Source organism: Doryrhamphus excisus, linkage group LG13 (assembly GCF_037039965.1).
Source record: "Doryrhamphus excisus strain RoL-2023G ecotype Guam linkage group LG13, RoL_Dexc_Guam_v1.1, whole genome shotgun sequence".
Taxonomy (NCBI): Eukaryota; Metazoa; Chordata; class Actinopteri; order Syngnathiformes; family Syngnathidae; genus Doryrhamphus; species Doryrhamphus excisus.
Genome location: NC_136369.1, coordinates 11203903 through 11230905, shown reverse-complemented (window position 1 = coordinate 11230905; position 27003 = coordinate 11203903). Strand labels below are relative to the sequence as shown.

The 27003-nt window shown below is 40.3% G+C and overlaps 2 protein-coding genes across 5 annotated transcripts in view; both read left to right on the top strand.

Moving 5' to 3' along the window:
* The window catches only part of tcf12 (transcription factor 12), a 69690-nt gene extending 60401 nt beyond the window's left edge, over nt 1–9289 (top strand). For all 4 annotated transcript variants that reach the window (XM_078795842.1, XM_078795843.1, XM_078795844.1 and 1 more), the window contains 6 exons: nt 226–417; nt 2514–2622; nt 2712–2862; nt 4329–4558; nt 5321–5474; nt 7126–9289. In XM_078795842.1, coding sequence (XP_078651968.1) covers nt 226–417; nt 2514–2622; nt 2712–2862; nt 4329–4558; nt 5321–5463 — 825 coding nt within the window. In that variant the 3' untranslated portion in view covers nt 5464–5474; nt 7126–9289. The remainder of the gene's footprint in view (nt 1–225; nt 418–2513; nt 2623–2711; nt 2863–4328; nt 4559–5320; nt 5475–7125) is intronic.
* Nucleotides 9290–11992: 2703 nt separating this feature from the next.
* The window catches only part of cgnl1 (cingulin-like 1), a 36014-nt gene continuing 21003 nt past the window's right edge, over nt 11993–27003 (top strand). Inside the window, exons 1-8 of the mRNA XM_058089170.2 lie at nt 11993–12146; nt 16765–18379; nt 19233–19327; nt 21006–21108; nt 21478–21579; nt 21750–21886; nt 24839–24977; nt 25179–25391. Coding sequence (XP_057945153.2) covers nt 16817–18379; nt 19233–19327; nt 21006–21108; nt 21478–21579; nt 21750–21886; nt 24839–24977; nt 25179–25391 — 2352 coding nt within the window. The 5' untranslated portion in view covers nt 11993–12146; nt 16765–16816. The remainder of the gene's footprint in view (nt 12147–16764; nt 18380–19232; nt 19328–21005; nt 21109–21477; nt 21580–21749; nt 21887–24838; nt 24978–25178; nt 25392–27003) is intronic.

The window sequence follows — 27003 nt, the reverse complement described above, 5'->3', positions numbered from 1 at the left end:
TTGCCAATGTTAAGTCCATGCTATGTGAATACTATTCAGTTTCACACACAAGTTGATGTGATCATGTGCAGAAATTTTCTTTATCTTCACTTTTCAAGTCCACACCATCCAATCACTGTTTTCAATATAGGTCCTAATGTGCTTATACTAAGCTGCTCTGTCCTTCTTTTTCTCTCCTCTCACAAACTCTGACCTTCCACTCTACAATCCCCCTGGTCTCCTCAGTCTCGAATGGAGGATCGCCTGGACCGACTGGATGATGCAATCCTTGTACTGAGGAACCATGCAGTGGGCTCCACCACTAGTCTAGCTAGTGACATCCACAGTTTGCTAGGACAGGCACAAAACGGGCCAATCTCAGCCATCGGAGCAAGTTTCCCTGCGTCTGCGTTGGCTGCAAGTCGAACAGCTGCCATGGTATGAAGACATCACGCAAGATTTAAATTGTTCCATTTGCTTAATTAAGATATTGTGTTAAGTTCTTGGAACACATAAGAAAATACAAACACACACCGAAAAAATATTCCATTGCCATGTGATGAAAGTATACTTCACATGCCGAGCAGTCGAGTTAATCCTGACATATTTTCCTTAAATGTAATTGCTGAGTCCTTCCAAGTTATTTACTGAGTTTGTATGAATTAGCATTTTTAGTTTGTCAGTTCTTTTTATTTGCTGGTTATTAAGCACTGAGCTGCGGCGGTGACTGCAAGATAGAATTTACTGCGGTTGCACTAACACAGCACTTCCTGGTGGGAAGAGCTCCCCTTGGACGAACTCGCCAGCTTCGGCACAGCCACAGGCTTTTAGTCAGGATGACACCCCCCCTTTTTTATTGCTTCTTTTTTAACAAGCAAGGAAATCTGAATGCTTGGGAGCGTGCGTCTGCGCCCAGTGCCTCCACCCAAAACAGAGGTCCTCAGCTGTATGGTAATTAGGCCCAGCCAAGAAAATGGCAGTCGTCTTTTCTTGCCAGGCCCCCCACCCCCTCTGTTTAGGCACCTGTTGAGAGTGCGGTAGTGATTAGCGTAGCACTGAGGAAGGGGAAGGGGTTAACAGAGGCCAACAGTGACAGGGGATTACATAAATAAGCCTTTGGAGGGAAAAAAAAGCAGTGGAGAGATACCCTGCAATGTCAGTGATACTTTTCTGGTGTTTATTTGCAAATATAAAGAGAAGAGAACATATGGTGAACATCTGAAGTCATTGACGACTTGGTACGGCATGCTGGGTGTTTCACTGATGAATGTGGACAGAACAACAAGGATATCTCCTAATTGGACAGGCAGCTTTTGAAAGCGAACACCAAAGAAATATTCTCTTTTTAGACATGCAAAACAGTCTTGGTTGTGGTTCAAGTGTTGAAATTGGTAACATGAATGACTCACAACATTTTGAAGTCTACAAATACATGTTGACGTTTCGAGATGTTGAATGAGAGGAAAATCCATTCATCATTTTTCTATTTTTTTTTTCTATACTGCTTGGTCTCATAAGGGTCATATGGGTGAGTTGTAGCCTACCCTTGCTGATTTAGGGCGAGAGGCAGGATACACCACTGGTCACCAGTCAATCATAAACAAACAGCCATGCACACTCACATACACACGTGTGGACTTAACATACTGTATATATGTTTTGGGGACTGTGTACATGGAGAAAAGTTTTCTGTCTTTTTTCAACAGAAAAAACATGTATATAACATTTATGTTGGAATGGAATGGAATGGAATGGCCTTTATTGTCATTATACAAGATGTACAACGAAATTGGAGAGCTTCTCCTTTCAGTGCAGTAGTCAAGTTTAAAAAACAAAAAAAAATTAAATAAGGTAGAGTAAAAAAGACAATTTAACAAGATATATACAAGATATCCAAACTATACACACAGTATTGCACAGGAGCATATGCAGGAGCAGATATATTAATTTTAGTGCAATGATAAATGGGTTATAGTGCAAATAATGACTGAATATACAGATGAGTAAAGTCACATATGAGTGTATTGTATTGGGTTGTTAAATAAATAAATATGATTGAGGTAGTAACAGAGGCAGTGATGGAAATATTGCACATTTGCATTATGCTAATGACCGGGTATGTTACATTTATTGTATGTTGCAATAAATGTGCCATCTTTTTTAAACTAGTGTTGGGTATTTTATTTCAGCGTACATCACTGGCTATTGGTTTAGAAGTAATACAATAGTAGAGCATTGCAGTATGCTTGGTATCCACTCTTAATTCCTGTGGTGTGTGATTCTACACTTTTATTTGATGTTGTTGTGCATGGATGCTTTAAACAAATATGGAAATGTGCATGAAATTGGAATAGGTTCAATAAGCTTTGCTTCACCGTACTCCTTTTCGGTCATTTGGAATTGTAACAAGTATTTCAATGTAAACTGTATGCAAAATAAATGTAACCATTTACCATTTTGTTTGCTGCTGTATTGTTTTATGTAGAGGATGTCAACTTCCTGATTTAACAATGCATCTCCTGTTTTTGTTGCAGAGTTCTGCTCATGCTGATGACGCTGCTAGCCTGAACAGCCATGGAGGCCTGCCAAGCGCCGGTTCTACATCCAGCACAGAACTCAACCATCAAGTTGAAACGTTTAGAGGTCCGATGCTCACCAACATTTTTTTTGTGCTCCTTTTTATGACGACTAGTCATCTTTACTTACCCTCTTATCTTCTGTTCCTGCTACAGGCTTGGCTGGACAGGTGGCCGCCGCGTTGGAGCTGAAGATGGAGAAGCAGGAAAAGGATGACATGAACGATTGCCTCTCGGGTGATGACAAGTCAGACGATGAGAGTGACAAACGAGATCTGAAAACACCTCGGGCTAGCACACGAACAAGGTAATAATACTATTTATAGTGTTGAATACTTATTAAATCGTTTTTGTTTTTCTAAAGACAACAGTGCAGGAACGATGTCGATTTGAAAGACTTTGTACTGGTGTAAATGGTCCAGTTAGCGCCACTATTTGATTATTCACATAGTAGCCGGTTGTTAATTAATCTCTGATTAGTGCGGGGTCAAAAACATTTACATTAACAGCTGTGGCTGTTGGTCTTATTAACTCCAGAAGATGGCAGTAGCTGCATTTGAAGTAACATGAGTGGTCAGCATCCAGCAACTTTATCTACCTCTGCATGTGCCTTAAAATGTTGGTTGCACTTCTCACTTTCCATAATGTTACAATACAACAGTTATCAGCGGTATTAACACTGCGTGAGCATTCCAAGATAGATTCTATTGATACTGTATTTATGTTTACGCATTTACGCTACTGCGTAAATGTCCATGCAATCAAAGAGAGTTTTCCTTTCCACTTCACCTGCACTCTAAACAAAAATGTTATATATAAAGAGTATTCACGGATGGAAACCTTTCACATTTCACCAGGAATGCAGCCTTTTTGTAACAAAAAAAGTTTTGGCTATAATTATAACATATATGGTATCTGTATAATGTTTCTTGATGGTTTATTATATAGCTATACATAATTAATATACAGTCCATTCGGAACGTATTGACAGCGCTACATTTTTTCCACATTTGTTTATGTCACAGCCTTATTCCAAAATTGAATTGAATTCATATTTTTCCCATAATGTTTTTTTAAATTGTTGCATATTTATTACAAATAAACAAATGAATAATCACATTTACATAAGTATTCATAGCCTTTGCTGTGAAGCTCAAAATTGAGCTCAAGTGCATTTGGTTTCCACTGATCATCCTTGAGATTCATGTAATTTTTCAGTTTTTTATTTTTAATAAATTGGCAACAATTTCCAAAAAAATAATTTTCACATTGCTGTTATGGGGTGTTCAGTGTAGAATTTTTGAGAAAAAATTTTTTAATCCATTTTGGAATAAAGCTGTGACATTTTAAAAAATGTAGTAAAGGTGAAGTGCTGTCACTGTACATAATCCATGAGAAAATTTTGGTATTATTAATATGAATTTCTCTCAAAAGGTCTAAGATCTAAATTAATAATAATGGTGATCATGGCAATTATATTTGTTTACTATATGCTATTATTTAGAAATGTATACTAGTATTCTGAGTATTATTACTATTATTATTATTATTGTACAGCTATTAATGAAATATTAACTTGGTAAAAAGAGGGCAATACAACATAAATCAAATGTAATTAAGAATATTGTCTTTATTGCCTACTATATGGATAAAGGTATTGAGAATTAGTTCTTACAATGGTAACAGCCAGAGGTCCCATTATGTTTTTGCCATATATTATACATTATGTATACCGTATGTGACTAAGTTGTGAGTAATTATTGTGTCCCGCAGCATCACAGAGGACGAAGACCTGAATCCAGAACAGAAGGCAGAACGGGAAAGAGAGAGGAGGATGGCCAACAACGCTCGGGAACGCTTGCGAGTGCGAGACATCAACGAAGCCTTCAAGGAGCTGGGTCGCATGTGCCAGTTGCACCTGAAGAGCGAGAAACCTCAGACCAAACTGCTCATCCTCCATCAGGCCGTGGCCGTCATCCTTAGCCTGGAGCAACAAGTCAGAGGTCAGTTTCACAGTGAATGCTTCATCTTACTGGTACAAATAAATATTCCAAAGTGATTCTTAATTTATATTCCGTGTAACTGTGAAGCTGTGTACACATTTTAATAGTGAACAGTTGGTCACACTTCCTCTGCTTGCCAACTCTTCCAAAGTATGTCCTAGTTTTTCATCTGTCTGTCCACTCTGTGCTCTGCTCCCTTTTGGCTGCAGCCTCAGCTGAGTCACCTACAGTTGACAAGTTTTTGCTCATTCCATTTTCTTTCATGGCCAGCTGGCTCACAACGTACTCCTGTATTGTAGCATTAGTAATAATAATAATAATAATAATACATTTTAGTTGTATAGCGCTTTTCAAAATACTCAAAGACACTTTACAGAAGAATGAAGTTGAATAAAGCAAGTAAACAGAATAGAAGACACCAAAATACAACATTCATTGGTTAATAAATACACAGCTAAAACATGAGTAAAAGCGGGTCGGGGCACAGCAGTCTATATATATAAAATAATAAGATCTAATAATAAGATAATAATAAAGATATAAAAAGTTAGATATTAAAAACAGAATTAAAGAGGTGGGTTTTGAGTTGTTTTTTGAAGGTGGGAAGGTCAGGGCAAGCACGGAGTGAATGGGGCAAAGAGTTCCAGAGGGTGGGGGGCAGCGATGGAGAAGGCTAGTACAGGTGGTAATGAATATACTAAAACAAAAAATGAAAGGAAGTGAATAATGTTTGAATTATCCTTTGACTGTCTGTCTCTACAGAGCGGAATCTGAACCCCAAAGCGGCCTGCCTTAAGAGAAGAGAAGAGGAAAAAGTATCTGCCGGCTCCGGTGAGGGCCAACAAGGTCACACGGGGGTCCACCCAGGTTTGACTGACACGTCCAACCCCATGGGCCACCTTTGAGGCGTTGACAGGTACACGAATCTCTGTGGTTTTTAATTGTCAATGTAATTATCTGTAAAGATCCTTGATGTCTTTAAACTGTCTTTGTCACCAACAGTCCGTAAGTCAAAGCTAGTGTGTTTTATGACATGAAACAACAACAAAACATAACAGCCTTTCACATTGGACAAAGCTACAGTAGGACTAGGTAACGTGTGGACATTTGACTTGATAAATCACGACATTAATCAAACGACATGCCAATTTCTTTACTTTTGATCAAACATCTGATTAAAAATCTCCCAGGAGGTGGCAGACAAACTATAAATGAAAAGAAATAATTTGTCTGATTTGTCTGATTCTGATCAAAAAATATTGATTTCAGTGGATATAAGAAGTGAACATACCATGATGAGACCGTGATAACATCATTTCAAAAATTGTTCCACCTTAAGTGTGACCTTGGTTTGATATGATTTGCATCATGAGCTCCATATTCCGTATAAGTTGGCCTTGGTTTCATCTGTTGAAAGAATCTGATTCCACAACATTTTGGGTGGATGCACTTGCTACCCACAGTAACATTTAGTGGTGGTTCCATCATGCTGTGGGGCTGTGTGGCCAGTGTACTGGTACTGGCGATCTTCTTCAAGGTCATATGGATTCCAGTCAGTATCAGCAGATTCTTGCCAACAGTGTTCAAGAATCAGTGACAAAGTTGAAGTTGCACCAGGGCTGGATACTTCCAACCAGACAATGACCCTAAACAACACTCTAATTCTACTAAGAGGTACAAGTAGAACGTTCTGGAATGGCCATCTCAGTGGTGTGATTTAAAGCGGGCTGTCCATGCTCGGAAACCATCAAACCTGACTCAACTGGAGATGTTTTGTAAAGAAGAATGGTCAAAAATACCTTCAATCAGAGTCTGGACCCTCATTGGAAGTTATAGGAAGCGTTTAGAGACTGTTATTTCTTCAAAAGGAACATCTCCGAATTATGATGTCATTCTTCTGTTGGGGTGCCCAAATCTAGGTACCTGCCTACTTTTGTTTAAGTAATTATTGGACATTTTCTGTAAATCCTATGAACTTCATTTCACTTCTCATCTATCACTGCATTGGTCTGCTATATGATATATTTAACTGAAATGGCTGATTCCAACAACCAGTGATTTATAAAGGAAAATCTTGAAAATGATCAGGGGTGCCCAAACCATTTCATACCACTGTATTATAAATTATGGCTACAGATTTGATATGATGTCAAATGTTCAAATACTATTGAGAGCTACAAACGAATAATTGTAAATGCAAATACTGGACCTAACTGTACTATGTCAAGACACCTTTTTCTTATACTATTCTTTTAATTAATCATTCTATCAGTCTGTTTGGGCTTTCAAAAACACCCCAAATCTCTCATATATTAAATGCATTTCTCTTTAGACTAAATGGATTTAGGTCTGAGCTTTCGTTGGGCTGTTCTAAAACTGTAACCCATAATTAAAGTAAACCAAAGCCTGATTCTGTCCCCACCATTCTTCCTGATGACTATGGTTTGTGCACCAAACCTTGATTAGGTGTGTTCACTGTTTATATCCACTATACAATAAATGTGTTTTCGTGTTTTTTGATGACAAGAGGACCACTTCTGATGCTGTTATTTCCTTCTCTCTGACAGATCAGAGAGATCCCCAACATTTAGTCTCGTCTGTGAGATGGCGACCTGGCCTCCCAGTGATGCAGGGGGGAGCTCAAGCTCTGTTAACGCCACTTTGGAGGAGAAAAGACCACAGGAAGTGGAACCACAAGACTATATAACACATATCCAGTCCCGAGACTGACGAGGAGCCCAGCGGTCCATGTGCAGATTACTCCCCCCAAATTAACCGCGCTGAACCTAGAGCACATATCACGCATATCTGCATGGAGCGTGTTGCTTCTGAACAATCAGAGACGTCGCAATCTCCTCCGACTCCAAGCGGAAGTTGTCTCGTGCCTAAACTGAATTGACAAATGCATTGTAACACCACCTTTTTTTTTTCTCTTTCTATTTATTATCGTAATGAGCTCAAAGTGTATTGTCTAAAGGGAAAATATATACAGTAGAATTTCATGCAGCCTTTCAGTTGAACTATAGTTTGCCACTGTCGTTCTTACAAACAGAGCACTCCAGCCTGGTAAGTCTAAATGAGGGGGATATTTAATTTATTGTCCATTTTAAAGGCACGTTTATACAAAATGGAAAATGAGCAAAACACTAAAGCACCCCCCCCCCACACCAAAAAAAGAGAGCATCTATTTATTTTTATATTTTCTTCCTTCTTCCACCTTGTTTGTTTAGTTTTAATCAGGATGTGTGCGTCGACTATGCTGATGGGACAGACCAATGGCAAACTCTAGTTGTACTGAAAGCTCCCATTTCATCATTTCAAATTACGGATTGTTTCCTTAGGTGGGAAAAAAAAACTACACATCAAATCTCATCCGCATTCCCTGCATATTTTTAGTGTCTTAACTAAAGGAAAAGGGGACTTCATTGCCTTTGGCGTCCTTTGCCATAGAGTGTTCTATGTAAGAAGTGACATATTCATGCAAATCCTGTTACAGTATGTTTAGTTGCTGATATAGTCCCAGCTTATAGTTTTTGTTTCCAGCTATCAATTTACCAGATTGCTTAAAAAAACAAACGACGACCACTTTTTCTCCTGGCCTGATTATCTTTTTTCTTCAAACTTTAAAAAGCAGGTATACATTTGTGTTATTGTTGTTTGCTTATTTGTAAACAAGTCACTTCATTCAGCTTCTATCATCGCATATATTTTGCTACATACTATAACAATAAGACAGACTTGATATTTCACAAACGTTGCTGAATTATTAAAAAAAAAGGTCATTTTTTTCATTGTAAGCAAATAATGAACAAAGTAAGTCTTGTGTCTTTGGTTATGGCTTTATTTTTGTATGTTTACTTATACGTGTGCATGTGTTATTTTTCTTTGGTCTTAAGACTTTGCTTTATATTCCAATTAGTTAATTGTATGTTTTGTTGTACCCGTCATTATGTACATTGTAAACAAGGCCGCCACATTCAGAATGGAGCGCCGTATTCTGTGCAAAAAGGGACTCAGTTTCAAATCAAAGATGCCACAGCAAAAGTTTACATTTGGAATCTATTTGTATTTGTGTGTCCACTCTCTGAATGTGGCCTTGTTGTTCATGACAGTATTCACACGTGTGTATTCATCTTTATGGACTTCCTGCTTCATTTCCTTCATTTGATATTCCCGTCTTCTTCTTTGCCACGTTATACTTTGCTGTATGCCCAGACACTTTCCCTTGTATAATATATGAAACACAGAAAATCAAAAGGAGGGGAAAAAAAACATTTGGCTTATTTTTCACTGTAGTTAGTCTTTTATACAATAATACCGTAAGAATATTTCTTGAACTCTAAATATTACTCTTTCTAGATTTTTGAAAGCAAAAGTTTTGAGTAAAAAGTTTCTTACTTTATTTTACTATATTAGATAGTAAAATGTACGGTTACTTACCATGACGTCTTTGTTATTACTGGAAATTTCAATCTGCTTCTCGGGAGCACACGGCTGCTCGAATGATGGAGTCGTCGCTAAAAAAAAAAAAAAGGCCTCACTATGAGCCCACCATTCATTTTACAAGTCTTAGTTGTTGATTGAGAACCATTTGTGTCAAAACTTCAAGGTGTTGTCAATGCACATCACAAAAAAATGAGGCAATGAGAATTTCAATTTTCTGTCTTTTTTCAACAGAAAAAAATGTGTATATAACATTTATGTTGCAATAAATGTGCCATCTTTTTTAAACTAATGTTGGACATTTTATTTCAGCCTATATCACTGGCTATTGGTTTAGAAGTAATACAATATCTACTATTGTATTACTTGTATTGTATTAATCGCATTGCAGTATGCATGGTATCCACCCTTAATTCCTATGGTGTGTGATTCTACACTTTTATTTGATGTTGTTGTGCATGGATGCTTTAAACAAATATGGAAATGTGCACATTGTACAGCCAAAAATATGATTGTCCCAAGACCAGCTGGGATAGGCTCTGGCTTTCCTGAAAAAATTGACATATTGGTGTTTTCTTTCTATTGTAATTCATCAAAAAGACAAAAAAAATGAGCTAAACAAAAGGTAGGAGTGATGCAGTAAAAGTGTTTGCTGAAGGTGTCTGCATACATCTCCGAGCTCAGTCCGCCACTTGTCCCGTGACCAAGATGAATGAATCCCGAAAGGCTCGTGAAAATGTCTCTCCAAAAGCTGGATGTGTGCCGTGCTGTAAATCACAGGCGTGGTGCATCTGCGTGGAATTATCACTCTCCAGATGTGAGCACTCCTCACGTCCGCCGAGGTCTGAGCCCACATCCGCTCCCCAAAGTGCTGACTGCTGCTGTCTGCCCAGAGATGCAACGTTAATCACCAACGTCACATTTCAATACTTTTTTTTTTCTTCTGCAGAGGAGGGTGGGTGGAAAAAAGGCGAACATGTGAGAGTGTTGGACTGTAGGGTGTTCAGATTTTCTGTAGGAGTGGGACCACCATGTCTGCAGGCTGACTTCCTGTCATGGCTGCTGGGCCAGAAAGTCCTTGGCTCGCATCCTCCAAGACTGACGAAACGAGTCTGCTGCTCCCTACAGTGAGTGTATTAGCCTGTGTATTATCACTCTTTTCACAGTGCATGTTTGATTCCATTCTCCAATCTAACATACTAATTCAAAACTGGGCTTTTTTTCTGTAAATCATAGGACTTAATCCCACCATGTTGTATGGACCATCCATTTTCCACATTCCTTACACCATTCAGGGTCATTGTTGAGCTGGAGCCTATCCCGACCAAATGACACTGGAGTGATGACATGTCAACCTCGGTGCAGAAGTGATGTGTTTGACACGAGGCCTTCCACATGTCATCCCTGTGTTTAGTGGGTAGCACCGTGGTTTGCACTGAGCATGCCCGGAGAAACCAGCTGTGGGAACTCACCATGAGAACACAGCTCTCATTGTGGGTTGTTGCTCTGTAAGCCAACACAGTGGCACACAGCTCAGATTAAAGGCTGAGGAGGGGGGGCTGTCACTCTCTGTGGTCACTAATACTAACTGTAGACCACAGCAACGACACAGGGGGCTAGCCCACACGCCACCTTTAATGCATTGCTATGAGATAATCTACAACAATAATCATGACAATCCATCCTTCCATGTTCTATTCTATTCTTGTCCTGGAGCCTACCCCAGTCCACACCCACACAAGCATGAAACATGCAAACTCCACACAGAGATGCACAACAAGGATTCAAGTCAGGCAGTGTGGCTACTACTAGTTCACCGTGCTGCTGCGTATAATACTATTAATAATACTAATACTACAAATAATGGACCAGTACAGGGTGTACCCCACCTCTTGCCCACAGTCAACTGGGATAGGCTCCAACATACTCCCGCAACCACAGTAATACAAATAATAATACTTATAATTATTATTATTTATTGAAATTATTATTCACCGGCACGGTGGAATAGTGGTTAGCGTGCAGACCTCACAGCTAGGAGACCAGGGTTCAATTCCTCCCTTGGCCATCTCTGTGTGAAGTTTGCATGTTCTCCCCGTGCATGCGTGGGTTTTCTCCGGGTACTCCGGTTTCCTCCCACATTCCAAAAACATGCTAGGTTAATTGGCGACTCCAAATTGTCCATAGGTATGAATGTGAGTGTGAATGGTTGTTTGTCTATATGTGCCCTGTGATTGGCTGGCGACCAGTCCAGGGTGTACCCCCACCTCTCGCCAAAGCTCCAGCACCCCTGCGACCCTCGTTAGGAAAAAACAGTAGAAAATGAATGAATGAATGAAATTATTATCATTATTTGTGTTACTAATAATATAAAATGGTGTGATCAATTAATCACCTGATTATGAATTGTAATTAATATTGTGACACTGTCAGCATTTACACGTACAATATTTGTGTTCTTATCATTACAGCTACTCCGAGTGCTATCAATATTTTTATGATGTGTATATTTTAATTTGTGTTGCGTTCACTGCTCCTCACGCCAATGCGGATACGTTATTTTCCACTAGATGGCGATCTTGAGTTTAAAGACATGCAGCAAAGGCAACTAGTTGAACCACCATCAAACTTTTAGGTATCTACAAGTCTGCAATGATTTAAAATCATATTTCATTGCTGATTATGTGATCTTCATATGGCAATACATCTATTTTGTCTTTATTATAAATATTTACAGGATCAATACAGTTGATATTTTTGGATAATAAAGCAGTATCTCATGACAAAACAAGTAAAGCAATTGTCGTGTACAGTAGTAGAACCACGGGTGTACGCTTACTGAATCCTAATGAAGTCATCAGTGGTTGAGGCTGGGCTGGGTCCAGTTGGTCCAGTTTGTCTTGGTGCTCCACGACCCAGGGTTCTCAGTGGGTGGGTCGGCGCGCTTGTTTCAAGAGGCGGGGCGGGCCGTAGGCGGGGCGGACGTCCTCCTCCTCCTCAAACTGTCTCCCTCAGTTTAGAAGCACTGCGATAAATGAGTTGGCAAACTACGACTACGACACTTTGCTAACCGTATTAAAATTTGACAAACATATATAATTATCTTCAAATACCCGGGGAAAAGTCAAGAAAACGACTGCTGTTGGTGAGTCGGTAACACTTTTCACTGATATTCGGTTTGTTTTGGGAATGGTCGTTAAAATCAACAAGTGGCTACAAAAGCTGATTTCACGTCTATAAAAGCTTTACATTGTAATTAAGATAAAGGAAAGTACTGTGGAGGAAATGTCAGGTTTTAAACAAGCTCAATGGTGGCTGATGAGTTTGATGCCACCTGTTGCTCGGAGCAGCGATGTTAAATGTGAAACATAAAAGTGCGTCAATTCAAATGTGCTAGTGCTAGAACTCCAAATCTCTGCTAGTGTTTTAATCCAAGTGATTTAATAGTTCCAATTTATGTTTATTTACCGCTCCTCCTCGGCAACACCCAGTTACGTAAGTTTTTAATATCTTTCCCCGAGTGTAAATCCTTGCTGCGGTCTTAGCTCCACTTTCTTTTAACATTCACTACAATTGCGCCATTTGGGACTTTTGTTTTGTTCTGGTGGCTCAGTGCAGGTTATCAGTATTGTCAGGCCAGAGAATGGGGAGATAAACGTGCTTTGGCAGATGAAAAGCTACAGGACTTGACATCCTAACCTGGGCCCAATGTTGACCTATGGGCCGTGAAGGCAACACAGCATCTATGCAGCACTCTACTACAGTACACTGCTGCTCCTGGAAGGAAAATAATATAGTCTGCACAGTTGTTGGAGCTCTTGTGTGTCGGATGCATGTGACACTTTGCGTGAAATGCCCTATTGTGTGATCCCCAGCATCAACAGCACTCACCCTCCTTACCAGGAGACCTTTGGGGTTCTTTTTGGGGGACTAGTTCTAAAAACATGGCCTGCACTCTTTCCCAGTTATAAAACGCCTATATAATAATTCACACACACTGCTCACTGCAATGGTAATGTTGATGGGTTAGTTTATTTGGAACATGCATAACAAAGTAATATTGTTCATTGATTGATGTTCACAATTGCACAATGTCTGAAAAGGAGTAGGAAGCAGCAATTACTAATAGTAGTTTGCTGCACGGTTCTCTAGTGGTTAGCGCGCAGACCTCACAGCTAGAAGACCAGGGTTCAATTCCACCCTCGGCCATCTCTGTGTGGAGTTTGCATGTTCTCCCCGTGCATGCGTGGGTTTTCTCCGGGTACTCCGGTTTCCTCCCACATTCCAAAAACATGCTAGGTTAATTGGTGACTCCAAATTGTCCATAGGTATGAATGTGAGTGTGAATGGTTGTTTGTCTATATGTGCCCTGTGATTGGCTGGCGACCAGTCCAGGGTGTACCCCGCCTCTCGCCCAAAGACAGCTGGGATAGGCTCCAGCACCCCCGCGAACCTCGTGAGGAAAAATGAATGAGTTTGTTGTGGCCTACAACATGCCCTGTATCATCAGAGTTGTTTCTAATATTGTGACTACCTAATTAAGCCGTATGTGAGCTCACAAAGAGAGAACCAGCGCTCAGTATGATGCAATGTAATACATAGCACTATTGGCTGCTGTCTTTTCATCACCATTGTTGATTTGTTACTTTGCAGGACGATGCAAAAAGTCCCCAATTATTCAAAACTTCAACAAGATGGCATAAGCCCAGGATAAATCCATAAATATTGGCGTGGCTGTGGAATTTTCCTCCCTGTTGCTAACAATACAAATAGGACTACACATAATAAAGTCAGGATTCTTCCTTCAGAGGTTGAGGGCTTGACTACTTCCCCAAAAGAGCATTTTCAGGGCCATATTTTTTGCACATCCCGGACTGATTACTCACTCGCTGTCAGACCTAAAAGTGAATTTATTTTGCCATGGATCATAGCTGAACTTACCTTTGTAGGCGTCTCAACGTGCTGTGAATCATCTGAAGTCTTCTGGAGCCTCCCAGGAGGGGCCCACGTCACGCTTTGAAATCCCCTCTAATAAGTGATCGTTAAAGGGACGTGTTCACGTGTTCCTGCTGACGTGACACACATACATATGCATTAGTTATGCTTGTTGTCAACCATTGACAGCAATTTGGCAAAGTCTATCTATTAATGTTAGGCTATACTTTCAATGATAAGAATCAACAACATGAATGTAAATTGTTGATCACATTTCTGAGACTGCCTCTGTGTACCATGGCCATGCACTGTGCACGGCAATTTTTGTGCAGTTTAATTCATAATTGTGAGAAATCTAGGCATTTGTTTGTACAATCTGTTTTTTTGCAACTGTTTATGACCTTCAAAATTCAGGTTTTTACATTATTAGAACCTTGTAGACATGAAATAACAGCCAAATAGTCACCGTTACAGTCATATTACCAAATATAGTGGATACAACCAGAGAAAATAAGCACTATAAGTCCTACTGTAAATTAAGCTAATGCTTGTGTGTGTTGCAATAAAGGTATTCAAGATGTGTGGCCAGGAAGTGAAATCGGTTCAGAGTTGAGTTTTAGCTGGTCACAACGGGTGCCTGTTTTATAATTATGATTATGATGTTATTATAGCTGTTGTGAGATAATTCAAAACTTCAATAAAAGTCGCAAAATTCGAACCACAATGTGGTGAGGGGTGACTGTACAGTACTAGCTGTCAAAATGATGGACACGCCTTCACATTAGTGCAAAGTTTTGACTGGTACTGAATATGCAGGTGATATGATGCTGATCCAAATTACAGTGTCTAGTTGGCTTTCTTTACAAACTCAGCTGAAGAGCACAGTCTTTGACATCTCTCCTTGCATACCTGCATGTAAATTTGAGGGTTTATAATTGGTATTATAAATAAAGCAACCTTGGTGGAGCTCAGCGTCTTTCACAATGGATCTCATTAGATTTTGCAGGGGCATCGAATGAAAGCTTTGTGATTCTGTTTTACTGCAAGACTGACAATTTGACTTTTTAAAAGGGTGCCTGTTAAAACTACAGTGTGATATGTCTTGCCTGGGTTGGCCTTTGTTGTCATCCTTATCAGGAGCCTTCGTCCTGGCCCATCATATTGTAGCATCAGGTAAATAGGACACTATCAGCAAGGCAAACAGGAAGTTGCTGAAAGCCTATTGTTCAAAGCAACACATGTTGCCTGCTGATGGCTTTGTCTCTTAGGACCTTCCCAAGCATAGATACTGTACTGTATACCTGAGGAACATTTAGGTTCCTTCTTTAGTATTTGTACACAATTTATTGGCTGCCATGTTGACAACCTGGCCCTTATTATAAATGGCAGGTTAGTTTACATTTAGTTTCCACTTTTCTCTGAGATCTTTCCTATGCAAATCCTTGATTTATCGCGGTTAATTGATTCAAGACCTGGCTGTGATAAATAAATCTATATACTATATTGTGGTTGGAGCACAAAAAACCTGTTTACGACCTTCTACATACAGTATTTACATGATTAGAGCCCTCTAGCCATGAAATAACATCCCTATAGTCACCGTCACATTTATATTACCCACTATAGTAGACATCATAAAAGAAAATAACTCATTAAATATACATGAATATAAACCACAGTTGCTACAGTAAATTTACTGACACCGAGTGAAGAGTGTATATGTCTTTAATTGCATCTTCTGAATGCCTTTATATTTGTATTTTCATTCATTTAGCAATTTTTATGTGTGAAATGCTTAATTTAGTCCAAGAATTTGTAAAATGTGCTTAAATGTGCATTTTCTTAAACAAATAATAAGCTGTTTCCAACCATGAAGCAGCGCAAATCTTTATTTTTTTTTTAAATGTGATAGAGTGAAGCCGTGAAATTTGAACCTAAAAGTGTTGAGGGATGACTGTACTTCACTTTGACTCATACCAGTGTGTTTTCTCTTAAACTGTCTAATCTTTCTTCAATATAAGTCTTTGTAAACATTGTCATACCAAGCCTGTTAGTCACTCTCATACAGTTTTGTTCAAGATTACCTGGTCATACAGGACGTGTATGCGGTTTAAAAAGAATGTGCCTCATTTTGAATCACAGATGTTCAAGGTATCATAGGTAACTTTTTGGTAACAAATGCAGATTGCATGAAATACAGCATGGCTCTAATGCTTCATCAGAACAAAGAAATACAGTAGTTTGGTTTGGTTTCTGAAAATGTGGCCCCTTGAACAATGTAGTTGAATCACCAATATCATGTTATTTCGGAATGGAATGGAATGGCCTTTATTGTCATTATACAAGATGTACAACGAGATTGGAGAGCTTCTCCTTTCAGTGCAGTAGTCAAGTTTAAAAAAAAAAAGCATATAAAAGTATAGTAAAAAAGACAATTATATACAAGATATATACAAGATATCCAAAATATACACATAGTATTGCACAGGAGCATATGCAGGAGCAGACATATTGCAGATATATTAATTTTAGTGCAATGATAAATGGGTCATAGTGCAAATAATGACTGAATATACAGATGAGTAAAGTCACATATGAGTGTATTGTATTGGGTTGTTAAATAAATAAATATGATTGAGGTAGTAACAGAGGCAGTGATGGAAATATTGCACATTTGCATTATGCTAATGACCGGGTACGTTGTATGTCAGAGTTCAGGGTGGTAATGGCTCTTGGGAAGAAGCTGTTTCTCAGTCTGCTTGTTTTTGCCTTGATGCACCTGTAGATAATAATGCACCTTACTAATACACCCTCTGTTTTTTTTTTAGAGAAAGGCCAACTGATCCAGGAAGAGGGATTTATTTTCCTTCAGCATTCCTGATGGAGTCATACCAAGTGACTAGCATTCCCAATAGTGGACCACAGCGGGGCTACATCCAAACATCTCGCACCACCCGGCTCCACAGTAATGCCGGTGGCACATATGGTCTGAGCATCCGAGTCCAGGGTATAGACGGACATCCCTATGTTGTTCTAAACAACCAGGACAGAGGTCCTCAGCCCTACATTGACCCTAATAGTAATGACTACATTGACACAGAAGGCTCTTTTATTGAGAACTACCAAGAGTATGATTTCCGAGGAGACAAAGAGGGTGGACCCAAGAGCCCCTTCAAAGAGTACAGGTCCCAGAAGATGATGCAGAATGGCTCCTCAGATTCACAAGCAAATAAAGCACAAAACCTTCTGAATTTTCAGAGGCATCCTGAGATATTGCAGCCTTATGATCCAGAAACTAACTCTCTAAACTTCAACAGTCTACCTTCACGTCCAATGTCTCTGACTGAGACTGGAACTCGGTCCTCATCGACTGTATCTGCGCCATCCCACACCAGATCCAGATCTTCTAGTCTAGACCGGAATAAAGCTTTCGCAGAATTGAACAAAAGACAAGTTCCATCTCCAAGCCTGACTGATGCTTCAGGGCAAAAACCCAAATCACCTTCTCAGGCTTCCACCCAGCTTGCTCAGCTGCAGAACAAGTCCGAGCCACAGGTGGCTCAGCCGCAATCCAAAGCTCGTCTCTGCAATCAGAGTCCACCTCAGTCCAAATCAACACCTAAAGGTTTTCCCCAACCGTCCTCCATGTCTAGTTCCACGAGTGAGCATAATAAAACATCATGCAGATCCCCCACATCATTGAGCAGTACCAACTCCAGCCTGGAACGCAAATGCCGCAAGCCAGATGTCCTTCCACTGAGGAGGTCTGACTCCAGTGGACCTGTCCTTCAGTCTACTTCTCGCTCTCGCCACTCCTCATCATCCTCCACATCTAAGCTCCATGTGGATGAACAAATTGGCGCTCTGTACGCAGACACCATCAACCGCCACGAGAACCGGCGCTACATCCCTTTCATCCCCGGGTCTGGCAGAGACATTGACACACACCACATCCCAGGTGTTGATGAGCTTATTGAGAAGTTTGACAGCAAAGATGGCAGCCACCATCGGCGGGGACGGGCCGGACGAAGAAACAGGATCAGTCCAGAGGACCGGAAGCGCTCTCACAGTGTGGATAGCGCCTTCGGACGTACTGACGCATCCAGTCCATTGGATCAGTCCAGCCGTCGTCGAGGCACATCCATGGAACACGTCCTGCGACCCTCACAGCTCCGGTTGCAGAGGACAGCTGGGAATCAGGACGCCTGGTACATGGTCAACTCAACGCCACGGTCTCGTGCCACCAGTGAACCCGGCTCTCCCCAGAACACCATGTCTACAGGTGTAGGCTATATCCAGGGATACAAAAAACCCCAGAGCCATTCATCTGTTGCCGTGCTCAAGAATAAAGACACAGTGGATAGTGTGTCTTCAGGAGGCAAGCTGTCTTTATCAAAGTCTTCTGCTGCTGACAAAAAGACTACCACAGACACAAATGTACAGGTAAATAAAACATATTGTCACTGTATTGTACTGCTTTTTGACAGCCTTCTGTTGGGTACAATGGTGGTAATGGTTTTATTTCCTTTGAACATGCATCAGATTACAATTGAATGCATCACATAATCAGTTCCACATGTCCAAAAGGAGTCGGAAGAAGCGAAGCTTATTAAACTTTTACAATCAGTTACATTTGTTCACTTCCTGCTTTCCTAATATAGTGTAAGTTTTTTAAGCTTTTTAACGTAGTCCTAGCATATAAGTGCTTCAAATTTAATTCTTCCCTGAGATCATATTTCTCCTCTCTTGTAGAGAAGTATTGGATGACATTTTTAGGTAATTGGTTATTTTTAGCCTTATGCATTATTATAGCTGCTTGAAGATGAACTATATCAGCAAGTTTAAGTATTTGTGATTTTAGAAATTAGTAGTATGTATGAAATTAGAGTTAGTATGTTCTCTGTAGGTGGTATTATGAATTATCCTCACTACCCTTTTTTGCAGTACATTTAGCCAGTGAAGATTGCTTTTATAGTTATAGTTGGTTTATTATTTTACTGACACCGCAGTGCCATCCCACATACACACAAGTTGAGCAAACCCAGCAGCTTGAGAGAAATAAAAACATTCTTTTCAAACCTGTTCAACTAACTTCAGTTTACATCAAAGGCAATATGAAGAGCATTTTTAGTTCCTTCAGTGAGTGAGTTAACAGTCTTATTTATGTATTTTGTGTTCTTACTGTACAGTATATGTCACTTCTAGTGATGTGTCATTGTCTGCTCTTCTGTGTATTACATTTGTTGAACAGGAAGACTATTTTTTGACTTTTCTCTTCATTTCCTGTCCTGTTCAGGCAACACCGGATCTCCTGAAAGGTCAGCAGGAGCTTTCACAACAAACACACGAAGAGACAGCTAAACAGATTTTGTTTAATTACCTAAAGGACGGGTGAGTTATTATTACAGCTTGATCTGTTTCTGTTTTATGCGCCATTTTCATGAGCGATTGATACTGTGAAAACACGTGCTTGGATCTTTGGGCTATAACTTGAGCCACAAAATGATGTTATTCTTCTTACTTTTGACAAATAGCACATTTTTAAGTCATGCATCATGGAGGGAGAAGTTGTTCTGTGGGAGTAGTTTTTTTTTTTTATCATAGCTGGACTGTTTATGATAAAAGTGATGGAATGTGTTCTTCTAACCCACCCAGTCCGACAATCCAGCTGTGTAGAGTTTTCATTTGTTTTGAAATCTCACTTTCTCCTCAGTGTTTTCCCTCAGCTTCAGTGTGCAGTCTTTGTGTTGCTTTGTAATCTGACACTTATTGACTGTCAAGAGAAGGCATGCCAGGTTAAGTTTGAACTGAGAAAAATATTAGTCTGTTCATTATGTTTCAAACAAAGTTTGTGAGAACCTGTAAATGAAAAATTACAGCAAATATAGTATGCGCTAACTGTTGAAATTTTAAAAGCAAGCTTTTGCATGACTACAGAAAAAGAACAGGAAACTGTTTGGGTGTGTCAGAAATCATGTCAGGAATCACTGGACGGCAAAGGAAAGGAAACCAGATGGAGGTACAGCGCCTGAAACTGAGCTTCCTTCTCAAGGCTACAAAGATAAATATTCCCAGAAAGCGGGTCTAACAGGGGTTAAAGATGTGTTATCCAAATCATCTGCATGAAGGCAGCAGGAGTTTGATAGGCTGCTGTCTGTGCCACTGACCTAATTTATAGAAATAATATCACTGTTGTGTCACTGTTGTCACAAGAAAGTAACTCCAGATTTATTGATACTGATGCTTTCGATTCCACCGACTTTTCCGAGGCCTCCCAAAGTCGACACCAGAGGTCTATTTTGCTGTGCATTTTACAGACAGGCAGTCAATTGTCAAATTGTTTACATTTAAGGTAAGGTAAGTCTCTATTATCTCACAACTGCAGAAAGGAGGCAAAAAAAGGAGACATGGACAATGTGAGCGAGGGAATTGCTGAATAAGAACACATCACTTTGGGCGTTATGATTAGTAATTAAAAAAATATCCAAAAGATTACAGAAATTACTTAAGAATTCCCCCCGTCTTGCTCCAAGAGGTTTTGGAAAATGTAACCCATTCATGTGAATGAGACACTCTTCAATACGCAACACACACATTGTTTAGGCCAGTGCTTCTCAAATAGTGTGACGCAGCAATTTTAGACGCAGGCTGATATAATTGTAATATTTTTTTTGTTGACATCTGATATCAATGTCAGAGCACTCTTAATTTTCTGTTAAAAATTTTTATTAGTGTGGTTGCAGTAGACATATCTCTCATATTCGACATCATAAGCTTGTTCAGGTGTGTGGCTCAGCTAAATGTGTTTGAATGACTGAAGCTCGCCATAAAACCATCTAACAGCCAATGAATGATTCTGGTGCCACATAGTTTAACTGTTTATGCACTGACGTGGCAGATCAAAGCACCGTGACCCTCCGTAACCCCCTAACCCCCTTCCTAAGCTGGGAATTACTGCTTTCTATTCCCAGAACGACCACCACCAGGAACCAATGCTCCAACCCCAAAACAGAGATTTTTTTCATTTTACCTTCTGCTGACTGGCCTGTTTGTGTGTCTTTGTCTTCAGAAGCAACGATAATGATGAAACAACCAAGAGAAAGGTCAACCTTGTCTTTGAGAAGATTCAGACATTGAAGTCTCGAGCCACGACAGGCACTCAAGATGACAAAGTGAGATATTCTTTCTAGCCTCAGTTTTTTCCACTGGCATAGTTTTAATATCTGCAGGTCTACAAACAATAGATAAATTGTGGTTTTAGGGCTACCGCCAACCTTCACTTATCAGTTTTACCAGAGCAGTAAAATCAATGGGCCAACTTCTTCAAATGTTCACATTTTCCTTCATTTCAATCCAATACAAACATTTTGATCAGATCTTAAAGCAAAGGACCGTGAAAAAGGTGTGCACATTCCAAATACATCACAATACATGCGCTCTACTTTGCATTTGATGTTCATTTGGCGTCACTATTCTCCATGCAAACCTGCTAATATTACATTATAAGTTGTTACTGACAAACAAATGTGTTCCTCTGCCAGTCCTTGGGTCTGTCTGCACAAACCAAAGCTCTGCAGGAGCAGAATGCTGCACTGGAGAAAAAAATGGCCCAACTGAAACAACAACTGGAGGAACAAAGCACGGTAACAAGTCTTTTGTCTGTTTAAAATGTTTTTGCTTTGATCAGTGGGTTGGCGCTGTCTTGAAATCAGATCAAGGTAGAACTTAGAGGCTGCTCCCTTGAAGCCAGACAATGGGTTAGAAGTATAGAATATTTAGTGTTAAGCCCGTATACATGTATCTTCCCTGTCAGACCCATAAGGCGGACAGCATGGCGGTTGCAGGTGTGAAGGAGCTGCAGCTGGAACTGGACAGGACTGCAGCAGAGTGCAAACGCTTGAAGGAAAAATTGGCTAAGGCAGAAGCTGAGCTCCAGACCACACTTGAAGAGTAAGCACAAACCCAGTTTCGATTGCGCTTGTCCTCACTAGGGTCACGCAGGTGTATGCTGGTATGTACATCACCTTTTACCTGCATATTGAATGAGAGATGGGAGGCTACGTAGGCTCAGGAGCAAAAACATGATGGTATATGTACATGTGTGTATATACGTATATATATATATATAATATATGTATGCTGGTGAAAGTCCTTACTAATAACGGTACAGTAGTCATTGCAGATTCATATGGCTCACTCACTCTTATCGCGGTTTTTCAAAAATGTATGAATAAAAGATTGCTGTTTCGTGGTTAACCAGGCATCAGTAATGACCCAAAACACTGTCAGCCATGGCATGTCTGACATGTTAGAGTCAAAAGAAGTGGTCCTCCTAATCTGTGTGACAGTGGTATTTTTTTTTTTTTGGTTTCTTAATGGGTTTTTCTTCTCCACTCTGTATGAAACCCTTTAAATTTACAATAAATCAATTGGAGTTAGCTCGCTAGCATGCTATGCAGCCGTGGCCGTCTCTTGTGATCCCATGACCTGCGCATTAGTAATGTTGTGTAAACAAAGAATGTAAAGGTGACTATATAGGCATGTTAGTTCATGTATGCAGGGCTCCTAATATTGGGTAACAAAAACCTATTAAACATGTTGTCTTTCTGCAAACTACATAAATATTAAATGTTTTAACATTGGCTTTTACTTTGCGGAAATTCAATTACCACTGCCGTGTCTGGAACCACTAAGTAGCTATAAACGAGGAACGACTGTATATTAAACGATGACATTAAGAACATATGGAGGAAAATGTCAAGTAGCATACCGTATGTCCATAATATAGATATAAGACGTAGGTTTTTTCTCACTATTTGATTTAGTCTGCAGGATATTTTCTGTTTTGTGGTGTACTTTTACATTGTTTTGGATTTACAGCGGCATGTCATCCGCTGTCATGACAGTTTAGACGGGAGTGACTCTTGTCTTCTGTTTCCTTTCTCCCAAGCTCAGTCCTTTTTTTCCACTCTGGGCATATACTGTAGCAGCATCATTCACTGTTCAGTACAATTCTGCATATATTAAATACAGGTAAGGGCCAGAAAATTAGAATATTTTCATAAACTTGATTTATTTCAGTCATTGTGTTCAAAAGGTATAACTTTTACATTATATTTAATCATTGCACACAGACTGATGCATTTCAAATGTTTATTTCTTTAATTTTGATGATTATAGGTGGCAACAAATGAAAATCTGAAATTTCGTGGGTCAGAAAATTAGAATATTACCTAAGGCCAATAAAAAAAAAGGATTTTTAGAAATGTTGGCCAACTGAAAAGTATGAACGTGAAAAATATGAGAATGTACAGTACTCAATACTTGGTTGGAGCTCCTTTTGCCTCAATGACTGCATTAATGCAGCGTGGCATGGAGTCGATCAGTTTCTGGCACTGCTCAGGTGTTATGAGAGCCCAGGTTGCTTTGATAGTGGCCTTCAGCCTTGCATTTTTGGGTCTGGCATTCTGCATCTTCCTCTTAACAATACCCCACAGATTTTCGATGGGGCTAAGGTCAGGCGAGTTGGCTGGCCAATTGAGAACAGAAATATCATGGTCCTTAAACCAGGCACTGGTAGATTTGGCGCTGTGTGCAGGCGCCAAGTCCTGTTGGAACGTAAAATCCCCATCTCCATAAAGCAGGTCAGCAGCAGGAAGCATGAAGTGCTCTAAAACTTGCTGGTAGACGGCTGCTTTGACCTTGGATCTCAGGAAACAGAGTGGACCGACACCAGCAGATGACATGGCACCCCAAACCATCACTGATGGTGGAAACTTCACACTAGACTTCAAGCAACGTGGATCCTGTGCCTCTCCTCTCTTCCTCCAGACTCTGGGACCTCGTCAGTGATGGTTTGGGGTGCCATGTCATCTGCTGGTGTCGGTCCACTCTGTTTCCTGAGATCCAAGGTCAACGCAGCCGTCTACCAGCAAGTTTTAGAGCACTTCATGCTTCCTGCTGCTGACCTGCTTTATGGAGATGGGGATTTTACGTTCCAACAGGACTTGGCGCCTGCACACAGCGCCAAATCTACCAGTGCCTGGTTTAAGGACCATGATATTTCTGTTCTCAATTGGCCAGCCAACTCGCCTGACCTTAGCCCCATCGAAAATCTGTGGGGTATTGTTAAGAGGAAGATGCAGAATGCCAGACCCAAAAATGCAGAAGAGCTGAAGGCCACTATCAAAGCAACCTGGGCTCTCATAACACCTGAGCAGTGCCAGAAACTGATCGACTCCATGCCACGCCGCATTAATGCAGTCATTGAGGCAAAAGGAGCTCCAACCAAGTATTGAGTACTGTACATTCTCATATTTTTCACGTTCATACTTTTCAGTTGGCCAACATTTCTAAAAATCCTTTTTTTTTATTGGCCTTAGGTAATATTCTAATTTTCTGACCCACGGAATTTCAGATTTTCATTTGTTGCCACCTATAATCATCAAAATTAAAGAAATAAACATTTGAAATGCATCAGTCTGTGTGCAATGATTAAATATAATGTAAAAGTTATACCTTTTGAACACAATGACTGAAATAAATCAAGTTTATGAAAATATTCTAATTTTCTGGCCCTTACCTGTATACTCCACAAACATACACAGATGCACAAAGGGAACGTGCTGTGTTTCTGTCTTTTCAGCATTGTTTGACAGGTTGATCTTGATGCCCTTTTTGAGTTGTCGTTTATGAGTTTTCACATCACTTATCACCCAGCAAGTAGTTTATACATGACCGGCTTGGGCTTTAACCTTATAGCTTTGCATCCCACCTGCCGAGACCAGGCTGCCATTGTTAAGTGTGAATTATGATTACGCAGGTGTGTAAATGTGTATGTGTGTGCACACATGGAGAGCAGAGCAGCAGCTGTGTGTTGTGACATGTTATGTGGTGGGTCAGGCTGTTCCAGGTGAAGATGGAGAGGGAGCAATACCAGACAGAGATCAGAGACCTGCAGGATCAGCTGTCAGAGATGCACGATGAGCTTGACTCGGCTAAGACGTCAGCTGCTGATGGAGAGAAAGACGCCATCATGGCGGTAAGGCAGTGTTCATTTAAATAGTCAGTTATGAAAGTAGGCTGGGGAAGTATGACAAGAACATCGTTTGGCAATCCCCAAATAGTGATGGACCAAATGAATGCATCGTGGGTCATTTCCTGCCTTTGTCTGTACTTGAGAAGCAAATTGCAAATGTAAATACACCAGACTGTGAAATTGATATGAAATTATTTTCTGTAGGACATAATGGAACTGAAGGTGGAATTGCAAGAGGTTCTCTTGGCCAAGGAGGAGCAAGAGGAGGTCCTGAGGAGGCGGGAGAGGGAACTGACCGCTCTCAAGGGAGCCCTCAAGGAGGAAGTGGCTGCTCATGATCAGGAGATGGACAAGATGAAGGACAAGTATGAGAAGGAGATGAGTCGACTACAGAAGTCTTTGGAGGAGGCCAAACAGGTAAGCAAGCAAGCATCCTCCCTGTGGCCCCCATGGCTCCATCCTCCCCCATTCAAAAACACATCATTTCATAGGGGAGTGTGGCGATAAGCACCGCATTGAAAGTTGCATTTTCACATTAGCCCATTACACTGTAAATACAATGGCATATGAATGCATGTAGCATATAAATCATCATTATTTAAATAAACACCAAAACATAAACAACCATTAATGATATTGCTTCTCTACCTTCAAAAATGACTAAACACTTAGCACATTGTGATAGCGACAAACACGTCACTAGCATTGTTTCTTGGACTTAGTTGTACAATGTATCTCAAGGGAGGTGCCCTTTTTGATCAGGAACAACAATGTTGCACAATTAAGTTTGGGAACAATGTGGCAATGTCATTTAAAAGATCTGATAGACTTAAAAAGTGCAGGACAAAGTTCTGTGTTTAGTGTACATACTCCTTTGGCAAAAATTTGCCATTTATCTACAAAGCTTCCACTCCCAGCCTCCCTGATAAGCATCAGCACATTTTATGCACTAATAGTAAGACATTACAAGTGATAAAACCCGCCTTATCCTTCAAAAAGTAAATTATTGTAAGGGATTTTTTTTTTGCTGCGTGGCGTTTTAGGTCAGTGTGAGTAAGGTGAGTCAAGATTGGGTTTCAAAGAAGTACTACGGAGCAGCATTGTTTTCTGCAGGTCTCAGTTTGACTCACATGCGTCCTGTTTGTCTCAAAGGGTGGAAGTTGTCCTTGTGCTCGGCTTCCTGTGGTGCTGGTGGGAGGAGGGACCCTCAGCAGCTCAGTGCTTTGCTATGGCAGGGTGGCCACAGTTCCTTTGTTGAACAGAGGTACTGCTCCCCCTCCCCGGTCCCAGGGGAGTTTGTCATCAGGGGTCTATCTTCTCTTTGGGAAGATGAAGTCATTGTTTGCTTCTCTTTAAAGATAGAACACAGTCCTCACTCATTAGGGGCTTTCCTTTGTGTGCTTGCCGTATTGTCCGATTCACAGCTTACACCTTCCATGTTAAAACTGTGCTATCATCAGAATGGGCACTGTGAAAAAAATATTCCATTTAGCCCTCCCTGGGTAGCTGTAACCACATATTTTCATTCACAGTCAGTAACAGGCCCTTATAATTGTCCTAACATTTCTCTCCTGCACGGTGCCCCTGGCTACCACCAAATTCAAATGCCCCAATGGTTGTACAGGTTACACTTGCAAGAAAATGTGTAGGTATAATCCATAATCAACACATTTTGCTTTTTATTTGTCTTTTTGTGGATGTTTTTACAAAGCCAATTCCAAAACTTAAACAAGCCTCAACTAGTTGGGAACAGCAAAACCATTACAGTCATCCCTCGCTCCACGCGGTTTAGTGCCCATTATTAGTGAAAAAATACAATGCCTGCAAATGTTAGATATTCTGTGCCTAAATTAAGCATTGTCAAGCATAACAACTGTTGTAAATGAGCTACAATACAAATATACAGTAGTGAAGGCAATAAAAGACGTTGATGAACTGTAGTGTACACTGGCCACCAGGTGTCAATCCTAACATGCACCAGACTCGATTGCCAATGACGCGCTTTTATTATTTTATACTTACTTATACA